At 47.4% G+C, this 23,450-nt stretch overlaps 1 protein-coding gene across 4 annotated transcripts in view; it reads left to right on the forward strand.

Moving 5' to 3' along the window:
* LOC133209693 (rho GTPase-activating protein 7-like) overlaps positions 1-21,646 on the forward strand; it is a 46,260-nt gene extending 24,614 nt beyond the window's left edge. The window contains exons 2-11 of one of the 4 annotated variants that reach the window (XM_061348433.1): positions 10,072-10,143; positions 11,630-11,711; positions 12,223-12,286; positions 13,540-14,897; positions 15,335-15,505; positions 16,181-16,340; positions 17,006-17,204; positions 18,844-19,063; positions 21,024-21,138; positions 21,536-21,646. In XM_061348433.1, coding sequence (XP_061204417.1) covers positions 10,072-10,143; positions 11,630-11,711; positions 12,223-12,286; positions 13,540-14,897; positions 15,335-15,505; positions 16,181-16,340; positions 17,006-17,204; positions 18,844-19,063; positions 21,024-21,138; positions 21,536-21,553 — 2,459 coding nt within the window. In that variant the 3' untranslated portion in view covers positions 21,554-21,646. Of the gene's footprint in view, positions 1-8,939; positions 9,576-9,881; positions 9,917-10,071; positions 10,144-11,629; positions 11,712-12,222; positions 12,287-13,539; positions 14,898-15,334; positions 15,506-16,180; positions 16,341-17,005; positions 17,205-18,843; positions 19,593-21,023; positions 21,139-21,535 lie in introns of those variants that run through there. The other 3 variants (XM_061348434.1, XM_061348435.1, XM_061348432.1) reach the window with 3 other exon arrangements.
* Positions 21,647-23,450: the final 1,804 nt, after the last annotated feature.

The following is a 23,450-nucleotide window of genomic DNA, read 5'->3' on the forward strand; positions in this document are numbered from 1 at the left end:
TTCCTCCCAATTGGTCTAACTCCTTAATTAATCATGCAGCTTTTCTCTGAACAACTTGTTTCCATGGAAATATCTTTCTTGATGCCTAGTAGTATAGTCACAGCTGACGTAAGACTTCTTGATATAGAACTCAAGATCATCAACCATGAAAATGGAAAACAGTTACTTTGGGATCTTACTAAGAGAAAGTCAGAAATTAAATTCCATTCAGCTTCGATTCCTAAAAAGTGTTTGTTGTGGGAGGCACTGAAAGGGAACCATAGGAAGAAAGGAGTGAGGTGATCTCTGATAAATGTATTTACATGGGAAATATTCCAGTGACATCAGAATTCAAACATGCAAGAAGCTTGGCTTTAATGACCCGGCTTCTCGGCACAGCGCCTGTCTGAAATCACTGCAAGAACTTGGGGCTTTTGTACAGTTTTGGTTAAGTATGAGTAAGGGATTTGGGAGCATCAGGCTCATTTAGAAACATGATTTATTGTGTTCGTGCAGTATTTCTTGAAGTTGTTTCAAAATGACCTGCTCTGGTATTGTCTTTCACCATATTTGAGCAAGGTGGAATGTGACTGATTTGGAGACGCCGTGTACAGAGTCCCCATGTGTGCTGACCTACAGTAGGCTAATGGTTGGGTTCTTCACTCAAGTTAAGTCAGCTTGAAATTCAGCCTGGGTCTGGAGAGCCTTCAGCAAAGGCGAGTGGTTTCAGAAAAGAGGAAATCAAGCTCTAATGACCATTTGGGGAAAACATCCCATTTTTCAGGCTTCATTCCCAAATAATGGGGTAAGCTTTAGGGCTTTACTAATGTAAGTGGGTGGTCCTTGACGGGCTGAAGAGCTGGGAATGGGAAAGCCCAGGTGAGCACAAAATGGGTTTTCTTGTCTTCTCTGCTTCTGGCACAGGAGCCTCTTCAGCAGCCTCAGAGCTTGCAGCCCCACAGCTGGTGTGGAGGGTTCGACATGCTGAGGAGGTACCGAAATGCCTCTTCTGAAACGGAGACATTGTTATTCCAGACATCCTTGGGAAAAGAGCAATTCCTGCTTCAGATATAGATGCTGAAGATCAGCTTCTGTAGGGTGTAACTTACTGTGTGCAGGCAGATCCTCCTCCAGTCAGAGACCGATGTGAGCATCCCCCAGGTTTATTGCTGATACAGTATTGGGTGAGGAGAAGCTTCCCATGACCCGGCTTCAGTGTGCGTTTGAGCCCAGAACCCCCCTGTGTGCTGGGCTGCACCCCCAGAGCGTGAGCAGCAGATCAGGGAGGGGATCCTGCCCCTCTGCTGTGCTCTGGGGAGACCCCCCTGCAGCCCTGATCCAGCTCTGGGGCAGCAGCACAAGAGGGACATGGAGCTGTTGGAGCGAGTGCAGAGAAGGCCATGGAGATGCTGCGAGGGCTGGAGCAGCTCTGCTCTGGAGCCAGGCTGAGAGAGCTGGGCTGGGTCAGCCTGGAGAAGAGAAGGCTCCTGAAGGGGAGACCTTAGAGCAGCTCCAGTGCCTAAAGGGGCTGCAGGAAACCTGGAGAGGGGCTTGGGACAAGGGCCTGTAGGGACAGGCCAAGGGGAATGGCTTGAACCTGCCAGAGGGGAGACTGAGCTGAGCTCTTAGGCAGTAGCTCTTCCCTGTGAGGGTGCTGAGGCGCTGGCACAGGGTGCCCAGAGAAGCTGTGGCTGCCCCATCCCTGGCAGTGCTCAAGGCCAGGTTGGACACAGGGGCTTGGAGCAAGCTGCTCCTTCTGTGTGGAAGGTGTCCCTGCCCGTGGCAGGGGTTAGAACTGGATGAGCTTTAAGGTCCCTTCCAACCCAAACCAGTCTGGGATTCTATGATTTTAGGGCTATGCGTTGTCATCTCATGGCAAATACCCAAATGAACATGAGTGGGAAAGAGAAACTGCATGGTCCGGATGGAGCGTTTCTATCATATGAAGCAGTGTGCTGATGTTGTGCCCAGATTTAAATTATACATTCTGTCTCCCTAACCCAAGCACACAGCTGAGAATTTAATCAGTGCAGGGTGTGTACTTTTTATATTGCTTTGGGTGGGTCTCGCGAAAAGCATTTTCTTAGCTAATCACAGCTTGATGCCATATATCACACATATATCACACCACCTTAATACCTTCTGTATTGTGTAGCCCAATGCGAGTATCAAATATATTTTATATTGTGCCATATGAATTATAAGTTTAGGAACCAATTGCATGAAAAATAGACCATAAGTCTGCAAATTTTTCATTTGGTTGTTATACAGAGAATAAATCTAATGATAATGAAACAGGAGGGTATAATGATCCTAAATGAAATTAGCAGAAGAATGCATTACTTCTTCAATTCTGAAATCTTCATTTAGAAAGGAAAGTGTCATATCCAGAAGAATTCTTGTTTAAAATAGAATTAATGGATTTTATTTTTTTTCTAATCAATTTTTTTCAAACTCCTTCTTTTTTTCTACTGTGTTGTAAGCTCCAAAGTGTAAGAGCCTGAACAGCACAAGATGTCGTCCTACAGAGATTTAGAGCCTGGTCTGGTTACCTGGAGTGGTTCATAGAGGCTGAAGTATCTTTGGGCCTGTCTAATTTAACACAGTATCCCACCCTTAAGCCTGCCCTATAAAGAAGTAACACCCAACAGCCCAGCAGAGACAAAGTTATTAGTGACTTAAGTCACCTAATAAGATTTAACTTCCAGGGAAATAACTTTAAATGTATTAACAGTTCTGATACGTTCTTCTGAGAGCAGCCTACAGGACACCCTGCGCCGTGCTGAGCATCCTGCACAAGGGTTGTTCAGGCTGTGAAGGCTTATCATGTATTTTTGTTAGAAATCTACAGTTTTGTATTGCTCAGTTGAGTTAAAAATCAGTGCAGAAGTTACTAATTAAACTTTATGTGACAAAAGAGCAAATCTACATTGAGAGCTTGGGGCTGGGGTCTGTATCAGTGTAGTCAGTGAAACAGTGTCATTACAGAAAATAAAATCACAGCAGCGGCGAACTACAGCATATGTGAGGAAATGGAGTCAGTTGCAAAGGTCCCAAAGCATCATGTTTTCAGTGCACAGATACATTGCTCAAATGCATATGAATTTTTCAGACCACAAACTATGTCTTGTCTAGACTAAGTCTATATAAGCAAAATGAAAGCTCTGGTTCTGTCTGGTCCATGAAAACCATTGCAGCAAGAGACACAACTGCACTACAACCACTGTGCAGAATGGCTGGGGCTGGACCTCGGGTTTCCACATGCATCTAGCTCCTGCTCCATCCCCAGCTGAAGGTCTGTTGCCAGGTGCAGCATCATTTGGCAGGGTGCAATGTCAGGCTGAAATGTCAGTGGGCTGGGTAGAAGCAACACTGTGCTGGGGGCTTGTGGGGAAGGAGGAAATGGGACAAAGGGTAATTTGGTAAAAACATGAAAAATCCGCAAAATGACATTGGTGAGATGTCAGTGTGGAGAAGAGAAGGCTCCTTAAGGGGGGATGTTAAAGCAGCTCCAGTGCCTAGAGAGGCTGCAGGACAGCTGGAGAGGGGCTTTGAACAAGGGCCTGTAGGGACAGGCCAAGGGGAATGGCTTGAACCTGCCAGAGGGGAGACTGAGATGAGCTCCTAGGCAGAAGCTCTTCCCTGTGAGGGTGCTGAGGCGCTGGCACAGGGTGCCCAGAGAAGCTGTGGCTGCCCCATCCCTGGCAGTGCTCAAGGCCAGGTTGGACACAGGGGCTTGGAGCAAGCTGCTCCTTCTGGGGAAGGTGTCCCTGCCCGTGGTAGGGGCTGGAGCTGGAGGAGCTTTAAGGTCCGTCCCAGCACAACCCGCTCTCTGCGATGTCCGTTCCCGGTTCCGCTCCCGCACACGCAGCGTCGCCGCGGCGGGGCGGGGCCGGAGGGCGGGAGCGGGGCCGTCGGCGGGGCCCGGCGGTCACACGGGCTCGGTGCGCTGTGGCCGGTGGATGCTGCCCCCGGTGCGGATGCAGGTGGGTGCTGCAGGGACCTTCCTCCCGCTCAGTGCCGCTGCTCTGCCGCCAGCGGTCCTCCCGAGCTGCTCACCCTCCAGGTCAGGCTCTAGTACCTGTTGCTTCTACTCCTAGCTGGGTGCGTTTCGGGAATGCTTTGTAGATCATAGAGTCGTTATTGGCATGTTTCAGACTTAAGGGAACCTTAGTGCCGCATGATGAAAGAGCATGGACAGGACACTTGGTTTGCTTTTTGTTACTTCTGTGCTGTAGTTTTACTGACTCTGGCTCTGTCGTACCAAGCAGTTACATTTCCCTTAGGGCTCCTCCTGGGATTTTTACATCAACTATTTCTCAATATTTCTCTACAAGGGTCCCATAAAAAATCCAGCCATAAGGAGCTTCTGCACCAGCGGAATGGTGCATCTGCTCCTGCTTCAAAGCCAGAAGGACCAAAGCACAGAGAAACACTGTAGCTGAGATTAGACTGCAGGGATGTAAATCTCCTCTCTATTGCGCTGGTTTTACTTGGAATTTACAAGTATGAATTTGGAAGTTAGAAAGGTACACTCTCATTTCTCCTGAAGTCAGTCTGAGTTAGATACTTAATTCCCTCGAGCCCTTTGAAATTCCTGCAGAGCAAACACTCCCTTCTCTATCTTACATAGGAGCAATTAAAAGATCAGCCAATACTGACAAGCTTGTTAGTGTGGTCTGCAAAGAAAATGCCTTTAAAATGGACTAGGTCCCAATAACCAACATGGGAGGCTAATGGCAAGGACCTAGCTAAAGATCCTAGTGTCAGCTTGGCACTTCTGGTAATCAGCTTGGGAAGCTCATGCCAAGGAGCTGGATAAAGATGCAATAAGGGTTGCCACAAAGTACTGGAACACATGGCAGTTCCCAGCTATGGTAACTGAGGAGTAGGCTGTGGTTCCAAAACACCAGTATGTTAGTAAAGGAAGAATGAAGGAACAAATATGTCTGCCTTTTCCAGATATTTGTATGCACTATCAGTATGGAGTCTGAATTATCCTGGCAAAATTCCAAGCAATAATCCCCTTCTTAAGTGGGTTTCAAGTACAAGTAGACTTTGCTATTTTGCATTGCACAAGGGACAGCAGAATAAACATTATTTATGATCCATCTCAGCTTTTGGAGTGCTTCAGTTTTACAAGCCCTTGTCTGCTTATCCTGTGCAGTGTAAACACCCTGCTTTGAAATCATTGCATGTGAACCTTCAGCAGTGAGTAGACAGCATGTTCAGACTCTCTCTTGAAGTAAAAGAAGGTAGCAAGAAAAAACAGTTCTTGCAAAGCCCATCACAGGAATAATGCAGTCCTAAACATCCACAGGAAATCATAGTTCTAGCGCAGTGAATGCATCTTTCACTGAGTGTGTATAGAATGAAATAACTTATTAGCAGCTGTAAGTCATAGGGCAGTAATAGAAATGTTTACAGACCCAGGAAGATACACAGACCAGAAAGATGCAATGGGAAAATCATCACTTTATCTTCAAATGGACCCTGAAAAGGCCTTGTTGCTTCCGCTGCCACCAGCACAACCAGTACCAGCAGGATGCGTCACTGCTGCGGGACCTGCCAGCTCACGAACAGCAGGGAAATGCATGGCAGGGTCTGATGTGCAGCTGCCAAGCACACCCAGTGCTGTTGATCCAGTGCTGAGGAGGGGAGTGGGACAATGGCTGGGGACTGGTGGTGATGGGAGGACACAGCAGCATCTCACTGTGCTGGGCCCTTGGTTGTGCTGTGCCAAATCCAGCAGGTTTCAAGGTGGGGCTTTGGTGTCTGCTTGTCTGTTGCTGTGGTGGGAGGATTAGTGCCATGTGGAGAGGAAAACAAGCCTTCTGGTGTAATGACAGAGATTGGGAAAGAACAAAACTCTTTGGCTATTCTGTTTCATTCCAGATTGGTGTAATATGCAAAGTCACAAGGCAGTCCTGCCTTGCCTGTTCTCCTGCCTGTACTCGCATGGCACAGGGAGGAGAGGCTGGATGAGTGCCTCCCAGCCAGGCACGTTTCTGCTCCTTTCTGCATAGCAGCAAGTAGGGTCCTGGAGTAACTAATATAGAGGTGCTGCAAACAGCAAGAAAACCTCTCAAACTGCTCACTGGCACAGCATTGAAAGTTGTTCAGACTTAAACACAAATCCCTTTAATTAATGAAGACATGATCACCACGTGATTCTGACCTGTCCAAACTGGAAAACTGTTTTAGGTGAAGGTAGAAACAAAAGTGATGCACCTACCATGTGTTCAAAAAATACTCTAAAATACGATGTTGGAGGAGAGCTCCAGTGAGATGTGTCTGTGAAAGACAAGACAGTAAGGCTCAGGTTTCCTACAGCTGAGCTGCCCTAAGGGCTGCCAGGAACTGTGTGTCCCCTGCATGTGCTCACCACGGCCATTATCTTGCCACTGGTGCCCATTGGGGTGTGTGGCAGCTGGTTCAGAAAGCTAAAGCATCGCAGACCTGACCTTGCCAGGAAACGTGAGCCATTTCGTGATCCATTGGCTTGCCAGGATTGCTTTAAACATTGCAAGTACAATCTGATGCTCTTCTTCAGTTTAAGCTTGTTATTATCTTGTAAGACTGACTGGCCTGATTCCTATTCAGCTTTTTGCTGGTTTCAGTTGCTGCCTCTCTTCCCTTGGTGTTAGCAAAGTGCTGTTCTTGTGAGGAGAACATCTCAGGGAGAATGCCTAAATCTCAGCACAGATGTCCTTTCATTATTGCAAGCATTGCTGGTAACATTGATGTTCATTCTGATAGGGATTTAATACATGCTGTAGCATCTGGTTCCTAAGTACCCGGTGAATCTGGGTTTGCTCTCCAGTCTGCAAACAGGATAACACGCACATGGAGGAACGCTGTTTCTCAGGTCTTAAGTCCAAGTGGATGAAGGAGAGGAGGTGTCAGCCAAGCTGATGTGGATGCTGGGACTCTGGAGGGAAGGAGGCAGTGGGGAATGGAATGGCACCATTGTGGAGAAAATGGGGCAGCGGCCCTGGAGGGCTCCCAGGGTCATTGGAAGCATTGTCAAGACTGTTTTCAGTGAGGCTGGACTGAGCCATCTTCAGCACAGAACCTGTGTAACAGCACAGAACCTGTGTAACAGCACAGCCAGAAGATGGCACAGGCCATGTGTATTACTTCTCATGAACATCCAGTAGCCACCCATCGCCCATAGCACAGCTGGCTTGGCTAGGAAATACTGCTGCAGCCTCTGAGACAGAATGTTAAGCTCTGCAGAAAAAATACTTCTTTTGCATTTGCTTAATTGTGAAATCAGTTGAGGAGGAGGTGACCTGTTGAGGTTCCTCCGCTGTTTCAGTGGTGCAGAGAGTGCCAAGAGGTCTGTTAAAAAGTTGTTGTCCTCTTTCATGCCATGTAGCTCTCAGGCAGATACACTGCAATTGCAATAGTATTTTGGGGTGCTGTTCTATACTGGCTTTCTGAAGGCTCTCCTATTTCCAGTTGCTATTCAGGAAGACCTAACTTATCTGCAACAAGCATCTGAGCAGCTATTCTAATATTAGCCTGAATCCCCCTAGGCAGGTATGTTAGTGTTAGACATTAATGCTACTTATGATTAGTGCTCTTTTTTTTTACTGCTCTGACTTCTGTTTACAGAGCTTTAGAAACCTGTGGGGTCCCTGATGGAGAGCACTGCTGGGGTGCTTCATATGTATCCTGCCAGTACTATTTAGTGGATTTTCACTCATGCCATAAAAGCAGAGAAGTCTTGCACATCAGCACTGAGTGCAGCCCTATGGAGATTGGTTATTTCCTTTCCAGCAATTACGTCCTATTTCTTTTTTATTTCCTCCTCTCATATTGATCATTATCACAGTAATACGGGCTGGTCTGAGAATTCCCTTTCATCAGAGTAAAATTCCTAGGCAGCCATTACATCTTCAGGATTTCAATTTCTAGTAGCATTGGGGAGAGGCAGAAGAGACCCTTTCAATTGTTATTTTAGCAGTGAAATAATCACAGCAAATCAAATGGAAAATAAAAGTAGACATGCCAAGAACTTATTAATGCTTCATGTGTTGTCTCCTAATGCAGCAGGGACACTGCAACATGGGACTGTGCAAAGGTCTGATAAAAGGCCTCAGGATTTACATTAGCAAAGAAAATTCCCCCAGCTCCCGTGTCCTTGTCCTGTGGAAGAGGCCACCTCAAACTATTGAATGTCATTGTGTTCATGGAAGTGTCATTACTGGCTGCAAACTACTTTCTAGCCTGTTCTTATTTATGTTCTACTTTCTTACTTTCTAGCCTGTTCTACTTTCTTACTTTCTAGCCTGTTCTATATTACGTTCACGGCTTTGTTTGCTCTAAAACTAGAGCTGTACTTGTAATGTGTCGGGAATGGGGAGGCTTCAACCCCTGCTCAGTCACTCTCCTGTCTGCACTCAGAAAAGCGGTGCACAGGCTCAAGCTGTCTAGTTCAGAGTGAGATGTGGAATGAGGATGGGTTTAGCTCCTCCACAGCTGAGCTGGTTGAGTCTACTGGGTTTTTCTAAGTGAAAAACACTTAGTCTTTGTGAAGCTTGTCAGTGTTAGGCTGGTCATCCATCCTCCTGGCTCTACAGATTCTTTTCCTTTCCTCTTTCGCTCTGCAAGTACAATGCTGGTGTTTTATCAGTCCCCTGTCCTGGCAGTCAGTAAATGCTGTATTATGATAAAGATCACGATAAACTCTGGCACTAAGTATAGTAATAAACGTAGGCACAGTGTATATAGGCTATTGTGGAAGAAATTAGTTTCTGTTCTGCTGTTTGGGAAAGAAAAAAAAAGGAGTCATGCATCTGTTTTATGTAGAAACATTCTTATCATCCTTTGGTATCACTTTATTCTCAGATGAAAAGCCATGGGTTTGTGCAGAAAAGCCTTTGTTACAGATGGCATTGTCCAAGTTAATCAAGTGATAATGGAAATAATTTAAAGTTTAGAAGTAGAATAATAAAACCATGGAAGATCTGTAAGTGTTTTGATGAGTTTCTTCAGTCTGTTGCACTGATAACTTACAACTGCGAAGCTGGAGCAAAGCAGTGATTTTGAATAGGTATGTCTGTGAAGTGACTTGGAATCCAAATCTTTGGGTGTATATGTGAAGAAAATGATTTTAAGAAGCAGGTATGTTCCTCCAGCCTAGCATGCTGCATTTTAGGTGCTTTAAAAACATTTCTCTCTACTGATCATGCTTGATTTTAAGGTAGTTTTAAAATGTTTCTTTCAAATGAGACTTTGCCTTTGGGTGGTGTCTGTTGTAAGGTGTGCTGGAGCACAAAAAGTGTAGCATGGGAAACCTCTTGTCTTCAGTAGACACAGCAGTTTCTAGGTTTTGCAAAGGTTAGAGCCTGTGGCATGTACTCATGTTGAGTATGTTTATGTTTCTGAGGAATCTGGTGAGTGTTCTGTGATTCTGTGAAGTGATATTCTGCTCCTGCTCCTGTGGGAATGTTATAGGATAGGCCATGGGGCTTTCTGAATAGTCACAAAACGAGCTGCTCATTCTTGACATCTGCTTGTGCTGAAGTGGCTGCCAAATTGCGTTGGTAGTTGGCAAAGAAATAGACATTGATAGACCCTAGCAACAGGTACTCCTGAGAACTCTCATTCTGGGAATACTTACCCTGTGTCCAGTGCTATTAATGTTGTGGTAGCATTTTGAGTTTATTTATAGGATTTGTTTGTGTCTTATCACCATCTCTCCAAACTGGAATGCACGAATGGGCTCTGCTCTGCAGGAGCATAGCCATGCATCATACACCCTTTTCTTGTGACTCATTTTGACATATAACAGACACTTCCCTGTCCAAATCTCAGGGGTAGTTGATGTAGATCCATGTATGACATCTCAAGTATGTGCTCACGTCTACACTCTTGTATGTTTGCTCTCTATCCTGTGCTGGAATGACTACTCCAGAGCAATGGACATGTATGAGAACATCAGGCACAAGAATTTATATCTTTTTAGTAATACACTAACAAATATTCCTCTGAGAATCCACCAGATAAAACTAACTTGCTTATGTTGCGAAAGCTCAACCCCTGTGAGCTCTGCAAATGAACAAGTTTATGTTCTCATGGCAGAAATTGAAGCCAGAGAAGCCTGCGACTGGCTGAGAGCTGCCGGGTTCCCCCAGTATGCACAGCTGTTTGAAGGTAGGTATGAACCCAAAGACTTGTTGAGCAGCTGGTGCTAAGTGGAATTATTTGCATAAAAAATACTTCAGAACCTGACACTTTTGATGGAAGAACTGCCAAATGCTGTGGTATCTTCATGCAGACCTGCAGACAAACAGTAAGCTGGTGCATGGTCTCTCATCAGTGACAGGTTAGCATGGACTCAGAATTCTGGAGAACAAACCTTTTCTGGTTATTGTTAGGATACAATTCCATCAAATTTCTGCTACTGTGATTTTTAGAAGCTTCTAATTTTCTCAGGCTCTTTTCCTTGGAGTGATGGGTGTTTTTGCCAACTCCTTGATTGCAGCCAAGCCTCATCTAAGACTCTCTAGCCTTTGGTCTTGAGCAAGCTTGTTTTACTGGTATTTTGAAAGAGAATGTTGGAAAAATCGTCTTGCAATCCCAATTTTTTAAAGCAGACACTCAGAAGCAGCCAACCATTCAAACAATGCAATTTCAGCATGTTTTCGTGTTGTTAAAGCTACAGGGAGTGTTTATTATTTGTGGGGGAGATACGGCTTTGTTGAGAGCTTGTGTAATATTCAGGCAGCACTTTTGCTTATACCCTGAAACTGTTCTTCTTTAAAACATGTTTATTGTTATAAACATTGAGTGTAACAAAAGCTAATCTATTTTTAAGAGCAATTTTATCAAAGAACCGCAGTTACAGGACCAACAGTAACTCTGCCTGCTCTCCTTCCCTCCTCCCCCGTGCACTGCAAAATTAAAACCTGGAAGTCAAGTAATAGAGCCAAATTTGAAAGCTGTATCCTATGAAACATGGTACATCATGGAAATTATTGCTGTCTGACTACATCAGGTTTCATTTATAGAAGCTGTCAGTCTTACAGTTTGGAAATGTACACTGTCATGATTTTGAAAAATGATTCCTCTGTGTTATCTTGCTGCTTATGCAGTGTCCTGACCTGACCAGGTAAATTAAGCTTAAAAAGTAACCCAAGAAAATATTGATGGATCTCCCTGGCTCCCTCATCTGCAGGGCTAAATCTTTTCAGCTGGTGTATTGATTAGCTTCAAGCACAGCATGATTTGTCAGGTTCGCTGCAGCTCAAAGGGCACGTGTCATGTGCTGCATTGTACCTTGCCATCAGCAATAGCTCATGTAAAATGCTCCTAGTTTTGTACTGTACTGGAAGGCAGAAGGTGCAGAGAACCTTCGCCAAAGCAAAGAAATACTTCTGTATTTCTTGACTATAATACTTAAGTCACTGCAAGCTCCTGGGACTGCAGCAAATGCTTGTCTAGCTGTAATTAAGAACAGCAAGCAGATCTGCGGTTACTCTACCACTTGTAAGGAACTGATCCTCACTTGAACGACATTTGTCTGAAATATAGTTATAAAAATGGATTTATATGTATTTCATCTGTGATAGATATGTCACACAGTTCAAAGTCTGTGCGCTTATAACTCAGATTTCAGCTTCACCTTCTTTGTTTACAGATATGCAGTTTCCTATTGATGTAAGAACTGTGAGGAAAGATCATGAATTTTTAGATGGAGATGCCATTGACTCACTATTCAGGTAAACAGTAATTATAAACCATCTTTAACACCTCCAGGCTCCATAGTTATTTGTCATTCATCTTCTCATGCCTTAGTTTTTGTCAGACTAACAAGGTCACCAATGCTGCAGCTGAAGGAAATCCCTTAAGTACATACTTTAGTGCCACTGAAGTTGGTTGTTTTCAGAATTGAAAGGTAAAGGAAGCATGTGTCTGCATGTCTGCTTCAGCCAAGGTCTTAGTGACATTATACAAAGATTAAATCATTAAAACTCATCATGTGGTTTTTAATTAACTAGTTAATTATGGTCCTCTTCTCCAATTTTAAGATGGCAGAACTGGAACTGTGAACATCATGGGGCTATTAGTCGGGACTGGTTTTGGCAAAATGTATGGACAACCTCTATCAGAATGTCAGTCTTTGACAGCGGGAATGGAGACTTCGTGGTAGAAGTGCACAGCATGTTTGGTGCAGGTTTGTTTTCAAGAAATGAAATGGTTTCAATTCAAAATGTCTCTCTTACACCCTAGGCGGCTGAACACACTGAACAAATGTGCATCACTGAAAGTGGAGATAAGCCGTCAGAGGAAACAGGTGTGTTTGTACCATCCACTTCACTTTCTCATTAAAAATGTGGTTAACATTATGTCAGAAACCTGGTTTAGAAGGTGTATGAAAGATTCACAGTTTCTGAACTTTTCTTTCTGTTCTCATACATCCTACAAAGCATTTGCATTTTCTGCTGAAAAACACAGTGATGGAGATTGAAATGATGTAGTGGTCATGGGTAACTTTGTAAGGGAGGTTAGGTGTCGGGTTTGAAGCAGTCTTTAAAAACAATTTGACACATATTACTGTCCAATAGTTGCACCAAGGCCCCACCTCAGCGCGTCTTTTATTGCTTTCCTAAGCAGTTTCAAATCATATTTAAGGCCTGAAAGTGAAATTTCACTCTTACTGACTAAACAAAGGATAAGAAATGAAAATAGAGAATCCAGATAGTGTCAGCCAATGTCAAATGTCCAGCCAAAAGGTGTGAGAAAAGTTTTAGCTGTGCTGCCTTTGTCCTCTCCTGAAAGTACTATAGCTAAAACAGAGTTAGAATCACATCTTGGCTGGTTAATGCCAGGACTGGAAAGCCTCCTAGATCCCATGGATTAACTGCAGGACCAGCAAGAAAATACTGTCTTCTTTGGGAAAAATGTCCAGTTTTTTGGAAAGTTTCACTCTGCCATCAGGAAAGAATGGGATGGGAGAGGGTCCACAGAGGAGACACAGGTCATTCCCATCTCTCTAAAGTCACTTGGAATGGGGACAGCACATGGAGCACTTGGAGCAAGTGGCCAGTGAGGCTGGGGGTGCGTCAGCGATCAATGCACCACTCCAGGAGGGCACACCAGCTATCAGTGCTGCCACAGTCCCACAGCCAAAGGCTTCTTTACTCAAAAACTGGATGAGTTTTGGTCACAGAAGCATGAAAGAGTGTTTGATTTGTTTGGCTTTAGGAAAGGCAATGTAAACCCAATACAATGATATTTCAAAACCTTTGGATTTGGCACAAAACAGGATTTGTCGCCCTCAGATCAATACTCTCATCTTTTCCTGGGGTGAATTTATCAAATTGGTCAGCATGCTTAGGAGTGATTTATCAGCGTGTTTTTCAACTAACAGCACAGAGCTCAGGGCAGACCCTCAGTAACTGAATGGTGACATTTCCATATGCTGCTCTTGGGGTTTTGGAGGCAGGCAGAAAATGTAAATCCCTTTTTGCTATGATTTTTGGTAATTGAAAGTTTGCCAAACTTTGCCCTTGAACTCTACTTTCTTTTTTTTCTTTTCCTTCTAAGAGTGACGACTCTGATGACGACGAACCTTGTGCAATAAGTAACAAATGGGCTTATGAAAGGTGCAGTCAAAGATGGTCTCGTATCGAGAGCACAGAAGGCTTCCCAGGAGAGGAAGGTGCTGGTGCACCAGTCCCAGGCAGTCCAGTACTGAAGAGCACCAGCAATGAGAATGCTACCTTTCTGGATCCTGGCGAGAAACATGACGTGTCCTCAGTTCACAGTGCTAGCAGTGGTGACAGTGACACTGTTAGCTGCCCAAAACCTTTTGAAGATGTGGAAACCAGCACAAGTTCTTCAAGATGTTCCTCAGTTAAGGTGGCTTCACTGGACTCTAGTTTTAGTTGTTCCCTTCCCCCCAGTAAATTTTTAAGTACCACCACTGAGGAGAAGCTTTTGGATAAGTCACCCCATAAAAAAAGGAAGAGCCTTCTAAAGAAAATGGATAAGTTGCATTTAAGGAGCTGCAACTTAAGGAGTGGTCAGTCAAAGGCCAAACCCATAATAAGTGAACCTGTTCTTCTAGAAGGACTTAATGAAGAGAAGATGAAGATGCTGAACTGTGTAAATATTTCTGACCTCTCTGACTTCCAAATAAAGAATAATTCTTCTTTTTCTCCCCACAGTTTCAATAGCAGCAATCAGTCTGAAAACAGCAGCACTGTGAGTGCTCCAAGTCCTGTTACAAACCCACGCAGCCACTGTGAAGGAAGGGGAGCATATGCAGAGGACTTGGATTCCAGCAAACTCTTTCTGTGGAATGATCTATCTCAGCAAAACTTCAAAAATGACATGAAGCTGCAAATGAACCAGATATTTCAAATACCACAAGGCCATAAACCTGGCACCTTCCCCACAGCACTTACAAGTAGCTCTCTGGCTCCAGTAGACAACTCTTCTGTCAACTGGAGAACTGGGAGTTTTCATGGGTGCAGAAGGAGACAGAGCAGAAGCAGTTCCAAGGACTCCAAAGTCCCCAGGAGTCACCTTTCATGTGCAGATAACAGGCTGAGCATATATGACAACATGCCTAACACAGAACTCGATAATTTGGGAGCAGCACAAGCTGGTGATGATGATGTATTTTCAGAACTGAACAGTGTTATAGAAGATGTCAATGGTCTCAAACGATTGGTTGCTCAGTGGACAGAGAAGCTCTCAGATGATGGGGGTTCAGACTTTGCCAGTGACTCGACCTCTTTGTTTCCATCCTCACCTAAGGGAATCTGCCATGAAACACACTCCTCAGAAGATAAGAGATCTGAACTCCCAGCCACTGTGGGAGAGAGCTGCTGCGAACCAGACAAAGAGGCCAGTTCTGCAGGCCTGGCATACACGGCAGAGTCTAGAAAGACCAGCAGGTCAGCCCTCCCTGGGTTTCCTTAGCAGGCTGCCCTTTTGATTCTCTCCACTCAAAATGTGATTGTTTTTCCAGAACAAAGTATTCCCAAGGAAATCTGTTCTGGGTAGCAGGGTCTGCACTGCTGGTACCAGGGACCACCTGTACTGCAGGTACCAGGTCTGTAGACACCCTGGTATCTACATTTGCTCTGAGCTCTGTGGAAAGGAGGGTGCTCATAATCTGTGTGAGCACTTACCCATTTCAGTTCAGACTTTATGGCTGTCTTGCTGCATTACTTATTGAAGCACTTTGTACCTCCCAGATGAGAAGCACATTGTTAAATCCACTCACCATAATGTCTTTGGGAACTGGAGGTCATCTGCTTCACAGATGCAGGCAGAAAACTAACAGGGACAGTGGGAATAGCCCTAAGTTTAAACATTATTTATCCTGCAGGCATGGGAAGCAACACTGGTCTGTGGAAGAGCATGTGAACCTGGGAATTCTTTCCCTGCAAACTGAGGACCAGTCAGCAGCCCAGCTAGCCCGGACACAAAAACTGGCTTTGCTGAAACTCACCACTTTGATGGACAGATACTCCCCTTCCAGTAAGCAAGGCTGGAACTGGTAAGTTGTCTAATACCTGTGTGGGAAAGAGAGGATTTGATGCAAGCAAGTGGATTTCCATGTCTGCTTAGATTACATGTGCTCAACAGGAGGAATTTAATCCTGTTAAATCACTGGCAGTTCCAGGGTTGTTTCAATGGCTCCAGGGTTTCCTCTGCTATGTACTGCACTTCTGCTTCTCCCTGGTGGTCATGCTGTTATTGACTTTAAAGCACTTTAGAGTTTTCTCTCTAAACTTTGAGCCCTGTTTGCAGAGATCCCTCACATAGATTGCAGGACCTGAGGTGAGAGTGGCCTGGTCTGAGTATCCATTTCCTCAGCATCAAGTCCTTGTTTGAACTAAAATAATGACAAAGTCATTCAGAGGACTTAGAAATACCAGTTAGCATCTTGTGATAGGGATCTGGTACTTGAATATAGAAAGAAGTGAAGAAGCCTGCAGTGTCCTAGAGGGGTGGAACATATTTCACGAGGATGCTTTATTAAAGCTGATTTCAGTTTTCAAGGAAGTCATTCCTGTAATTGCCCTAATGATTTTCTCTTATGATGCCATGTGTACACTTAAGTATGGAGCAGAAGCTGAGGCTGAAAACCTTTCCCATGCACATAACTGGAGTAGCAGGTAGAACTGTGCTGGAAAGTTGATGAGTTGCTTGCAGTGGTTGTTATTTTCAGGACTATACCAAGGTTCATCAAAAAAATAAAAGCCTCTGACTACAAGGACAAGAATGTGTTTGGAGTTCCTTTACTCCTGAACGTCCAGAGAACAAGCCACCCACTCCCTAATGGCATACTCCAAGCACTGGACTACCTAAGAAGCCACTTCCTTGACCAGGTACGAACCTGAGGCAGCCCAGAGCAGCTCTGTTCCATAAACAGATCCTGCTTCAGGAGCCATTCTCTGTTCCCAGCTTTTGTGAAGGACTTTCTTGCCTCACAGGGCTCTGAACAGGCAGAAAGGTGTAGGCCTGAGCAGGCAGCCTGTGAAGAAATGCCAGTGCTGTTTCCTTCTGGGAATACCTTCAGTCCGGTATTGTTTTGTGTGCATGGCAATGGAAGTGTGTGCTGCAAATGCTGTTTCCATTGCAGAGCTGCAGGAATGGGAGTTTCTTTGCCCCAGCATCAGTATCATGTACATTTTCTGTTGGATGAACACACACTGGCGCATTCGAAACCTGCAGTTCTCGTGTGACAGTAGCCTGCTCAGGCATACTAATAGGTGCCAATAGCGAAGATTTCAAAAGAAGTCAAGAAGAGTAATTTTGATTTAAACAAAAACGCAGCAGACATGACAACTGGTGTGTCTTTTACAGCTGTCTCTGTGGGCATCAGTCATTGTTTGCCATGTGCTGCTTCTAATGGGACAAAACTATTTTGGTGCTAGATCTCACTACCACGGGGTCTTAGGTACTGAAAGGAAAGTGAAGGATCAATTGTTTGTCAGATGTTTGACTCCTGATGCCTCCTCTCTTCATCTGAAATAGTTCCTTTCACCTGCAGGTTGGCCTGTTCCGAAAATCCGGTGTTAAATCCAGGATTCTGTCTTTAAGAGAAATGAATGAAACCAGCCCAAACAACGTGTGCTATGAAGGGCAGTCAGCATTTGATGTGGCAGATATGGTGAAGCAGTATTTCCGAGATCTTCCCGAGCCCATCTTCACTAGCAGACTCTGTGAATCCTTCCTCCACATCTACCAATGTAGGTAACAAAAGCTGGGGTTTTCCAATTCTTTTAATACCTTTATATTCAGCTGTACAAGGCTGTAGTCAGAGGAGGATTAGTGCCATGTACCCTGTGGTGGAGACAAGTCAGGCAGGATGTTTCTGAGGGGAGTTCATTGTGGCTCTGGGCTAAAGAGCTGCACATCCACACCTATGGGCCAGCTGTTTACTAACACTACCTTTTCTGTGCTTTGAAGGATGAGTGTGATACCCTATGTCACAGCAGCCTCCTAAACTGTGCTTTAAAATGGCCGTTTCCTCATGCAAAATCAAGAAAGAATCTAGCCCCCTTATTCATGGTATGAAGTGTCTCCTTCTGCAAGGAGTCATGTTATATTGACAAAATTTCCTTATTAAGGTTGCTGTGAAACAGCCCTTTTCCCTGGACATGCCAGCACCTTTTCTGCTTGTGCTCCCATTATTACTGTCCTTGAGATTCAGCCTGTCAAAGAAGGAAAAATGAAGCTAAAATCTGGCTTTGAGCATAAACAGGTTCAGCCTCCAGTACGTTGTTCTCAAGGAATTCACTTTCCAGAAGCAGCTGGGTTGGGGAAGGAAATTGCTCTGGGGGCTCATGATGATGTTGTTACAGCAAGTTTTGAGGAAAGCTTTTGAAAGCCCAAGTGTGAGCTTTCTGTGATCAATGTGAGTAAATGAGTTGCTGCTGTCCTGGGTGTGATGTAGCTCCAGGAAGGCTGGGTTTGGATTTCATTTTTTAACCTGTCAGGCTTTTAGAATTTTGTCTAAAAATGTTGGTTTGAAACAAATTTTCTTTTTGCATTCACAAATCCTTTTTTGTAAAGGAGTCCTCAGTTCCTCTGTCCAATGGATGTGGAACTGTTTAATTCCATCTATTATAACCTGGCCACTGTCCACCTCCTGTCTCTTGTTCTGGGCTAGAAACAGCAAGTGTCTGAATTCTGTTCACCCATCTTCTTCCACATCTGGTTTTTGGAGACAAAAAATGTGCTGCTTTCACCAAGAAGTGTATTTTATGTGTTCTATGCACATGCTTCTACTTGAAGGGAAAGAGAAGTGATCTTCTTCCCTTTGTAGTGGTGTAGGTTGGAGAAACCCTCATGATAGGGGAAAATATGACAGGATGAGCCATTCCTGACCTTCTGCAGGAGCTGTTTGGACACATAGTCCCACTGAGGCTCAGTGTGAATTGAAATCTGTTGGCAAACATAGTTCTCTGAATTGAGTTATCTGAGAGCATCTGTTCTCTTCATGCTTGAAGCTGAAAGGAAAAGACAGTGGAGCAGCTATCCCCTCCAAAGTAACATTCCAGAGTCATATTTTATAGGGAGACAGGCCCTTATTTGGATAGTAACCAGAGCCAGTTCAGGATAAATCCATTGTCGTGGTGTTCAAGATAGATGAACTGCAAGTCAAGCACCAGCATCGCCGGGTGTGAATGTGCATCTTGACAGGGAGCAGGTGAAAACTGTATTTGTGTGATGTGACAATGATAACTGCCTTTGCCTTGTCTGTGGTGCACTGGAGTGACAGTGAAATGGATGGACCTACCGTTCCAGTGCCCTGCTTGGGGCTGTGTTGATGGATGCATCCTCTGCAAGTCATGTGTGATGTTCATCATTCTTTTCTGTCTTCAGATGTGCCAAAGGATCAGCAGTTCCAGGCTGTCCAGGCTGCAATCGTCCTTCTCCCAAAGGAAAACCAAGAAGCTTTGAAAATCCTCCTGTTCTTCCTGCGAGATGTGGTTGCTTTTGTGGAGGAAAACCAGATGACCCCAACCAACATTGCTGTCTGTCTTGCACCATCTTTGTTTCACCTCAACACCCTGAGAAGGGACAGTTCATCCTCCTCCACTAGGTACTGGCATCTTAATGCTGGCATAGCTGCTCTCCATAGTGTTCTTAGCTGGAACAGTGCTGGCCTAGGGTCACTGTCTTTGAAGAGGGAAATAGTGCATGTCTTGGGGTTTGTTTCAGCTGTGTTCAGGAGCAGCAGGAGCTGACCACAGTGCATGGGGTGATCCAGCAGCCGCTTGTCCCATGTAGGGCACAGTGGTAAAGTCACAGTGCCATGCTCCTGCCTGGTCTGTGTGTGAGCCAGCCTGCCTCCCTCCCCACTGGTGTGCTCTTTGCGGCTGCCCCAGGTCCAGCTGCCCAGGAATGCACCAGTCTCCAGCTTAAAGAAGGGAGACTGAGATGAGCTCTTAGGCAGAAGCTCTTCCCTGTGAGGGTGCTGAGGTGCTGGCACAGGGTGCCCAGAGAAGCTGTGGCTGCCCCATCCCTGGCAGTGCTCAAGGCCAGGTTGGACACAGGGGCTTGGAGCAAGCTGCTCTAGTGGAAGGGGTCCCTGCCTGTGGCAGGGGGTTGGAACTGGATGAGCTTTAAGGTCCCTTCCAACCCAAACCATTCTGTGATTCTATGATTCTGTTTCCCACTGGCTGCGTTGTGCTGGTGCTGACTGCTCAGGTGGAGCTTTAAGGCCCTGCAGGTATCTGGCAGGCTGCAGCAGTTGCTGGCACTGGTTCTGCTGGGTTATCACCAGGGGATCATTCCTGCCAAACCCAGCCACCAGGATGCTGTCATTTTATCTTAATAAGTAAAAGTCTCTGGGTTGCATCAGATCCAGTTTGTACGTGCAGGAAGGAAGGTGTCCTTGGGCCAAAGCAGATAAATAATCTCTGGAAGCATTCATGCCTTATCTGGTCTCCTGAGGCAGGGCTGTTTGCTTCGTGCTCCTGCATATGGACAGACATCTGTCAGGGTAGAGGATGGCTGCCTGGTGAATGGAACCTGTGCACCCATCAGAGCAGCAGTTTGTGGCCTTGCTGCAGGGAGCTGAAGATGAGGATGAGCTCTGAAGCAGAAGCTGTCAGTTGTGCTGCTGGTGTCTTCCAGGCTGATGGCATAGGCACTGGAGGGCACAGAGGGGGGAAGAAAACACTGGGGGCTTTTCTTGTGAGTGGCACAGAAGATGTGAAGCTGCCCAAGCACACCCAGAGCCCAGAGCTGAGCCAGCACACAGGCTGGAGCCAGTGTGGTGGAGCTTTAGTGGCAGCCCGTCCTGCCAGCCTTGTGCTGTGTTTGAGCCCCTCGGAGTCACACTTTGAGGCTGTACCTCTTTGGCTTACATTGCTCTGAAATACTGGGACCAAAAAATAGTTTTCTCTTTGTTGTCACTGTTCAGAAGCCAGGATGCTTTGAAGCTTCAGCTTCTTTGTAACTGGGCATTAATGCCACAGTGTAGGGTTCTGACTTCAAAGGGCAGGAGCTGACAGGTCTGACTTTGAGGAGCAGCGCTGAGGACTTATCTTCAACCCAATTTTCAAGCCATTTGGCAGGAATGCATGTAGATGAAAGTATCAGAAGCCGGGATTAATGATGTCATGTAGTGATTATGAATTACAAGAGGGGACTGTTTTTGAAACATGGTTGGTGCAGTTTGGACTAAAAGTTTTAGAAGGTTCTGCGTGGGCTTTGCAGGGTTATCAAAGGAGTTTAGTACTACACTCACATCAGTTTGGGGTCACTGCTGCCTTTGGCTACTTGCTATGATGGGGAATGAGAAGCCTTGACTTGCCTTTCTTGGGCACAGTGGTCAGTCTTGCTCTGGGCACTCCTGGTGTGCTGGAGGCAATGCTGGCTGTGGACCTGGCTGTAGCAACAGAGCACATGCCCCTGCATGGCAGAGTGGGTCCATCAGTGCAGGGCTTTCCCTGGGTGCTGGTTCCCCGCCTCAGGCAGAACAGCGGAGCAGGCACCCTGCGCTGTGGGGCACAGCTTCCTGCTCACAGGCTGCCCTTACCATCCCCTCTCCCCAGATCCAGCCAGGGGAAGTGCAGCCTGGGGAAGCCAGACCAGCGGGAGCTGAGTGAGAACCTGGCAGCGACACAGGGCTTGGCCCACATGATCATGGAGTGCAACAGACTCTTCCAGGTACCACCCTGTGCAGCAAGGCAGAAGCCCTCCTGCAGCCTGCTCTGAGCAGTGCGCTGGGGCAGAGCTCTGGGGGACTTCCTGCAGGGGTCCCGGCTGCTCCCCAGCCCTGCAGGCCTGAGGGCCGCTGCCCGCAGCAGAGGGAAGCTCAGCATGAGGGTGGGGTTTATCAGTCAGTCACAACTGTTCGCAGCCTGGGAGCGTTCCTGTGGCTTGGAGCCAGGGAGGGCACCTATGAGGCACCCGTGGGGCAGTGGCTGGTGCGGGGAGGGATGCCTCGGCTAGGGCTGACTTGACCGGGCCGGGTTGGAGTGGAGGGTTTGCTGCCGGGGCCTGGGCAGAGCAAGGGCCGTGCCCGATCCTGGTCACCTGGTAACCTGTGGGCCTTGACCCGCAGACTGACTTCCCGGCGTGACCTTGGCCTCTGCTGCTCACCGTGGGCTCGCCTGGTGATCAGACTGCGCTGCCCCTGGCTGCTGTCACCACACCTCCCTCGCTGGCTCACCCCCTGGCTACACCTGGGACCTCGCCGCCATGTGTCTGATGATCTGGACTCTGGGCTGTCCCTGCCGGCCACCTCTGCCCGGCTCAGGTCCTGCGGGACCAGTGGCTGCCCTGCAAGCCCTGTTCTCCCACTGACTCCTGCCTCCGTTCCCTCAGGGTGCCCCCAGCCCTTGGTGCCCCCAACAATCAGCTTGCCCTTCTGCTACACTGCAGCACCGCGGCTGGGCAGGGGCTGCCCTGGGCTGACACTGCCCTGCCTCAGAGCCCCCAGCACTGACCCCTCAGCCAGCCCCTGGCCTCTGCGTGACACTGACACCCACCCCCCCACCCCCCCCCAGCCCAGTCTGGGGCTGCATCCCCCCCGAAACAGCCCCACAGGGACTCTGAGCCACCCTTGGACCTGCAGATCCTGCACCTCCTGCTACCACCAGGCCACTTACCACAAGTGAGCTTCGGGGCTGCCCTCTCCGAGGGGTGCCCCCTGCCCTGCCGAGCTCTCAGTGGTGACATTCGGGGCTGCTGTTCCCTTCTGCTGGTGACCATGAGGAGCAGCCTGTGCCTGGACCCCAGCCCGGGCCCTCGCCCTGTCCCTGCCTGGTCCCGTGGCCATCGCTGGACCGCTCCTGGCGCCGGTACCACAGGGCCTGACCCTGCCCGGTCACCCCCGCCCGCTGCGGCTCCACGGCCGGGACACCCGGGCGGTCCCGGTGCCGCTCCCTGCCCGCGCTGTGCGTGCTCAGGTACTCGGGGTGGGAGCCGGTGGCGCTGGGAGCAGGGAGGGCCGGGCGGTGGTGCAGGGGCCGGGGCGCACAGCCCACGGCTCGGGCTGAGGGTGCTGGCGCTGGGGTGTTGGTGGCCGCGTTGGGCAGCCATGAGGAGGCCGTGTGTGCGCAGCATGTGTGCTGGGTGTGCTGGGGGTGCCACTGCTGGGCCCTCCCCAACCACTGCTATGGGACATCAGGTAAAAAAATAACTCGGGTAAAAAATACCACTTTTGTATCTGTGTATCTATACAGAAATCTATATGCACACGTGCATACAGACACACTGATGCATGTCAGCAAGCACCTCAACCCACAGCAACACCTACTCGAACGGGAGCAAAGCCGTGTTTCTGTGCTGCTTTACTTCGCACAGCAGCTGCCCACGCCTCCCGGAGCAAAGGAACGAGCCCTGGCCCACTGCCTTGTAGCTGTGTTTCCTCGAGGTTTCCACTGCAAACGCAGCAGAGGTTTGCCAGCTCTGCAGGGATTCAGAGCATCGCTGCTCTGGGGAACGGCATTTCCCTCGTGTTTTACTGCGGGAACGGAGCTAACCGCTGTGCTCGTCCCCTGGTGAGCCTCCTGCCTGCTGCTGGCGGCGCTGCTGCCCTGAGGCGCGCAGGGAGCCACCCCTCTTGTGCAGCTGGTCCAGGCCCTGTGCACAGCGCAGTGCAGTGGATGCAGGTGGTGCACCCCACTGCCTGTGCTCCGGTGTTGTGGGAAGCATGTGTTGTTTCACATCTCCCACGTGTGTTCAAGTCAGTTCTCAAGTGGGATGTCCCATCTCTGTCACAGGTACCCGACTTGCCTTGGTCAGCTCACGAGCACCTTCCATGAGACAAGCATTCAGGGCTGGCACTGCTGGGCTGGGATGAGGCTGCCTGGCTCCCAAGAGCTCTGTGCTCATCTGAGGGATGCCAGAGATGACAGCAGAAACTGGGGACCTGCTCCCACATGGCAATAAGGTAAAGAGGATGGTGAGAGTCATCAAAGCAAGGCTCCTCCAGCAGCATAGGTGACTGCACTGTGGTTGGAGGATTTCCTGTA

The sequence above is a fragment of the Neopsephotus bourkii genome, unplaced genomic scaffold (assembly GCF_033783945.1).
Source record: "Neopsephotus bourkii isolate Nb327-2 ecotype Australia unplaced genomic scaffold, CSIRO-AGI_Nbou_v1 NB_357, whole genome shotgun sequence".
Taxonomy (NCBI): domain Eukaryota; kingdom Metazoa; phylum Chordata; class Aves; order Psittaciformes; family Psittacidae; genus Neopsephotus; species Neopsephotus bourkii.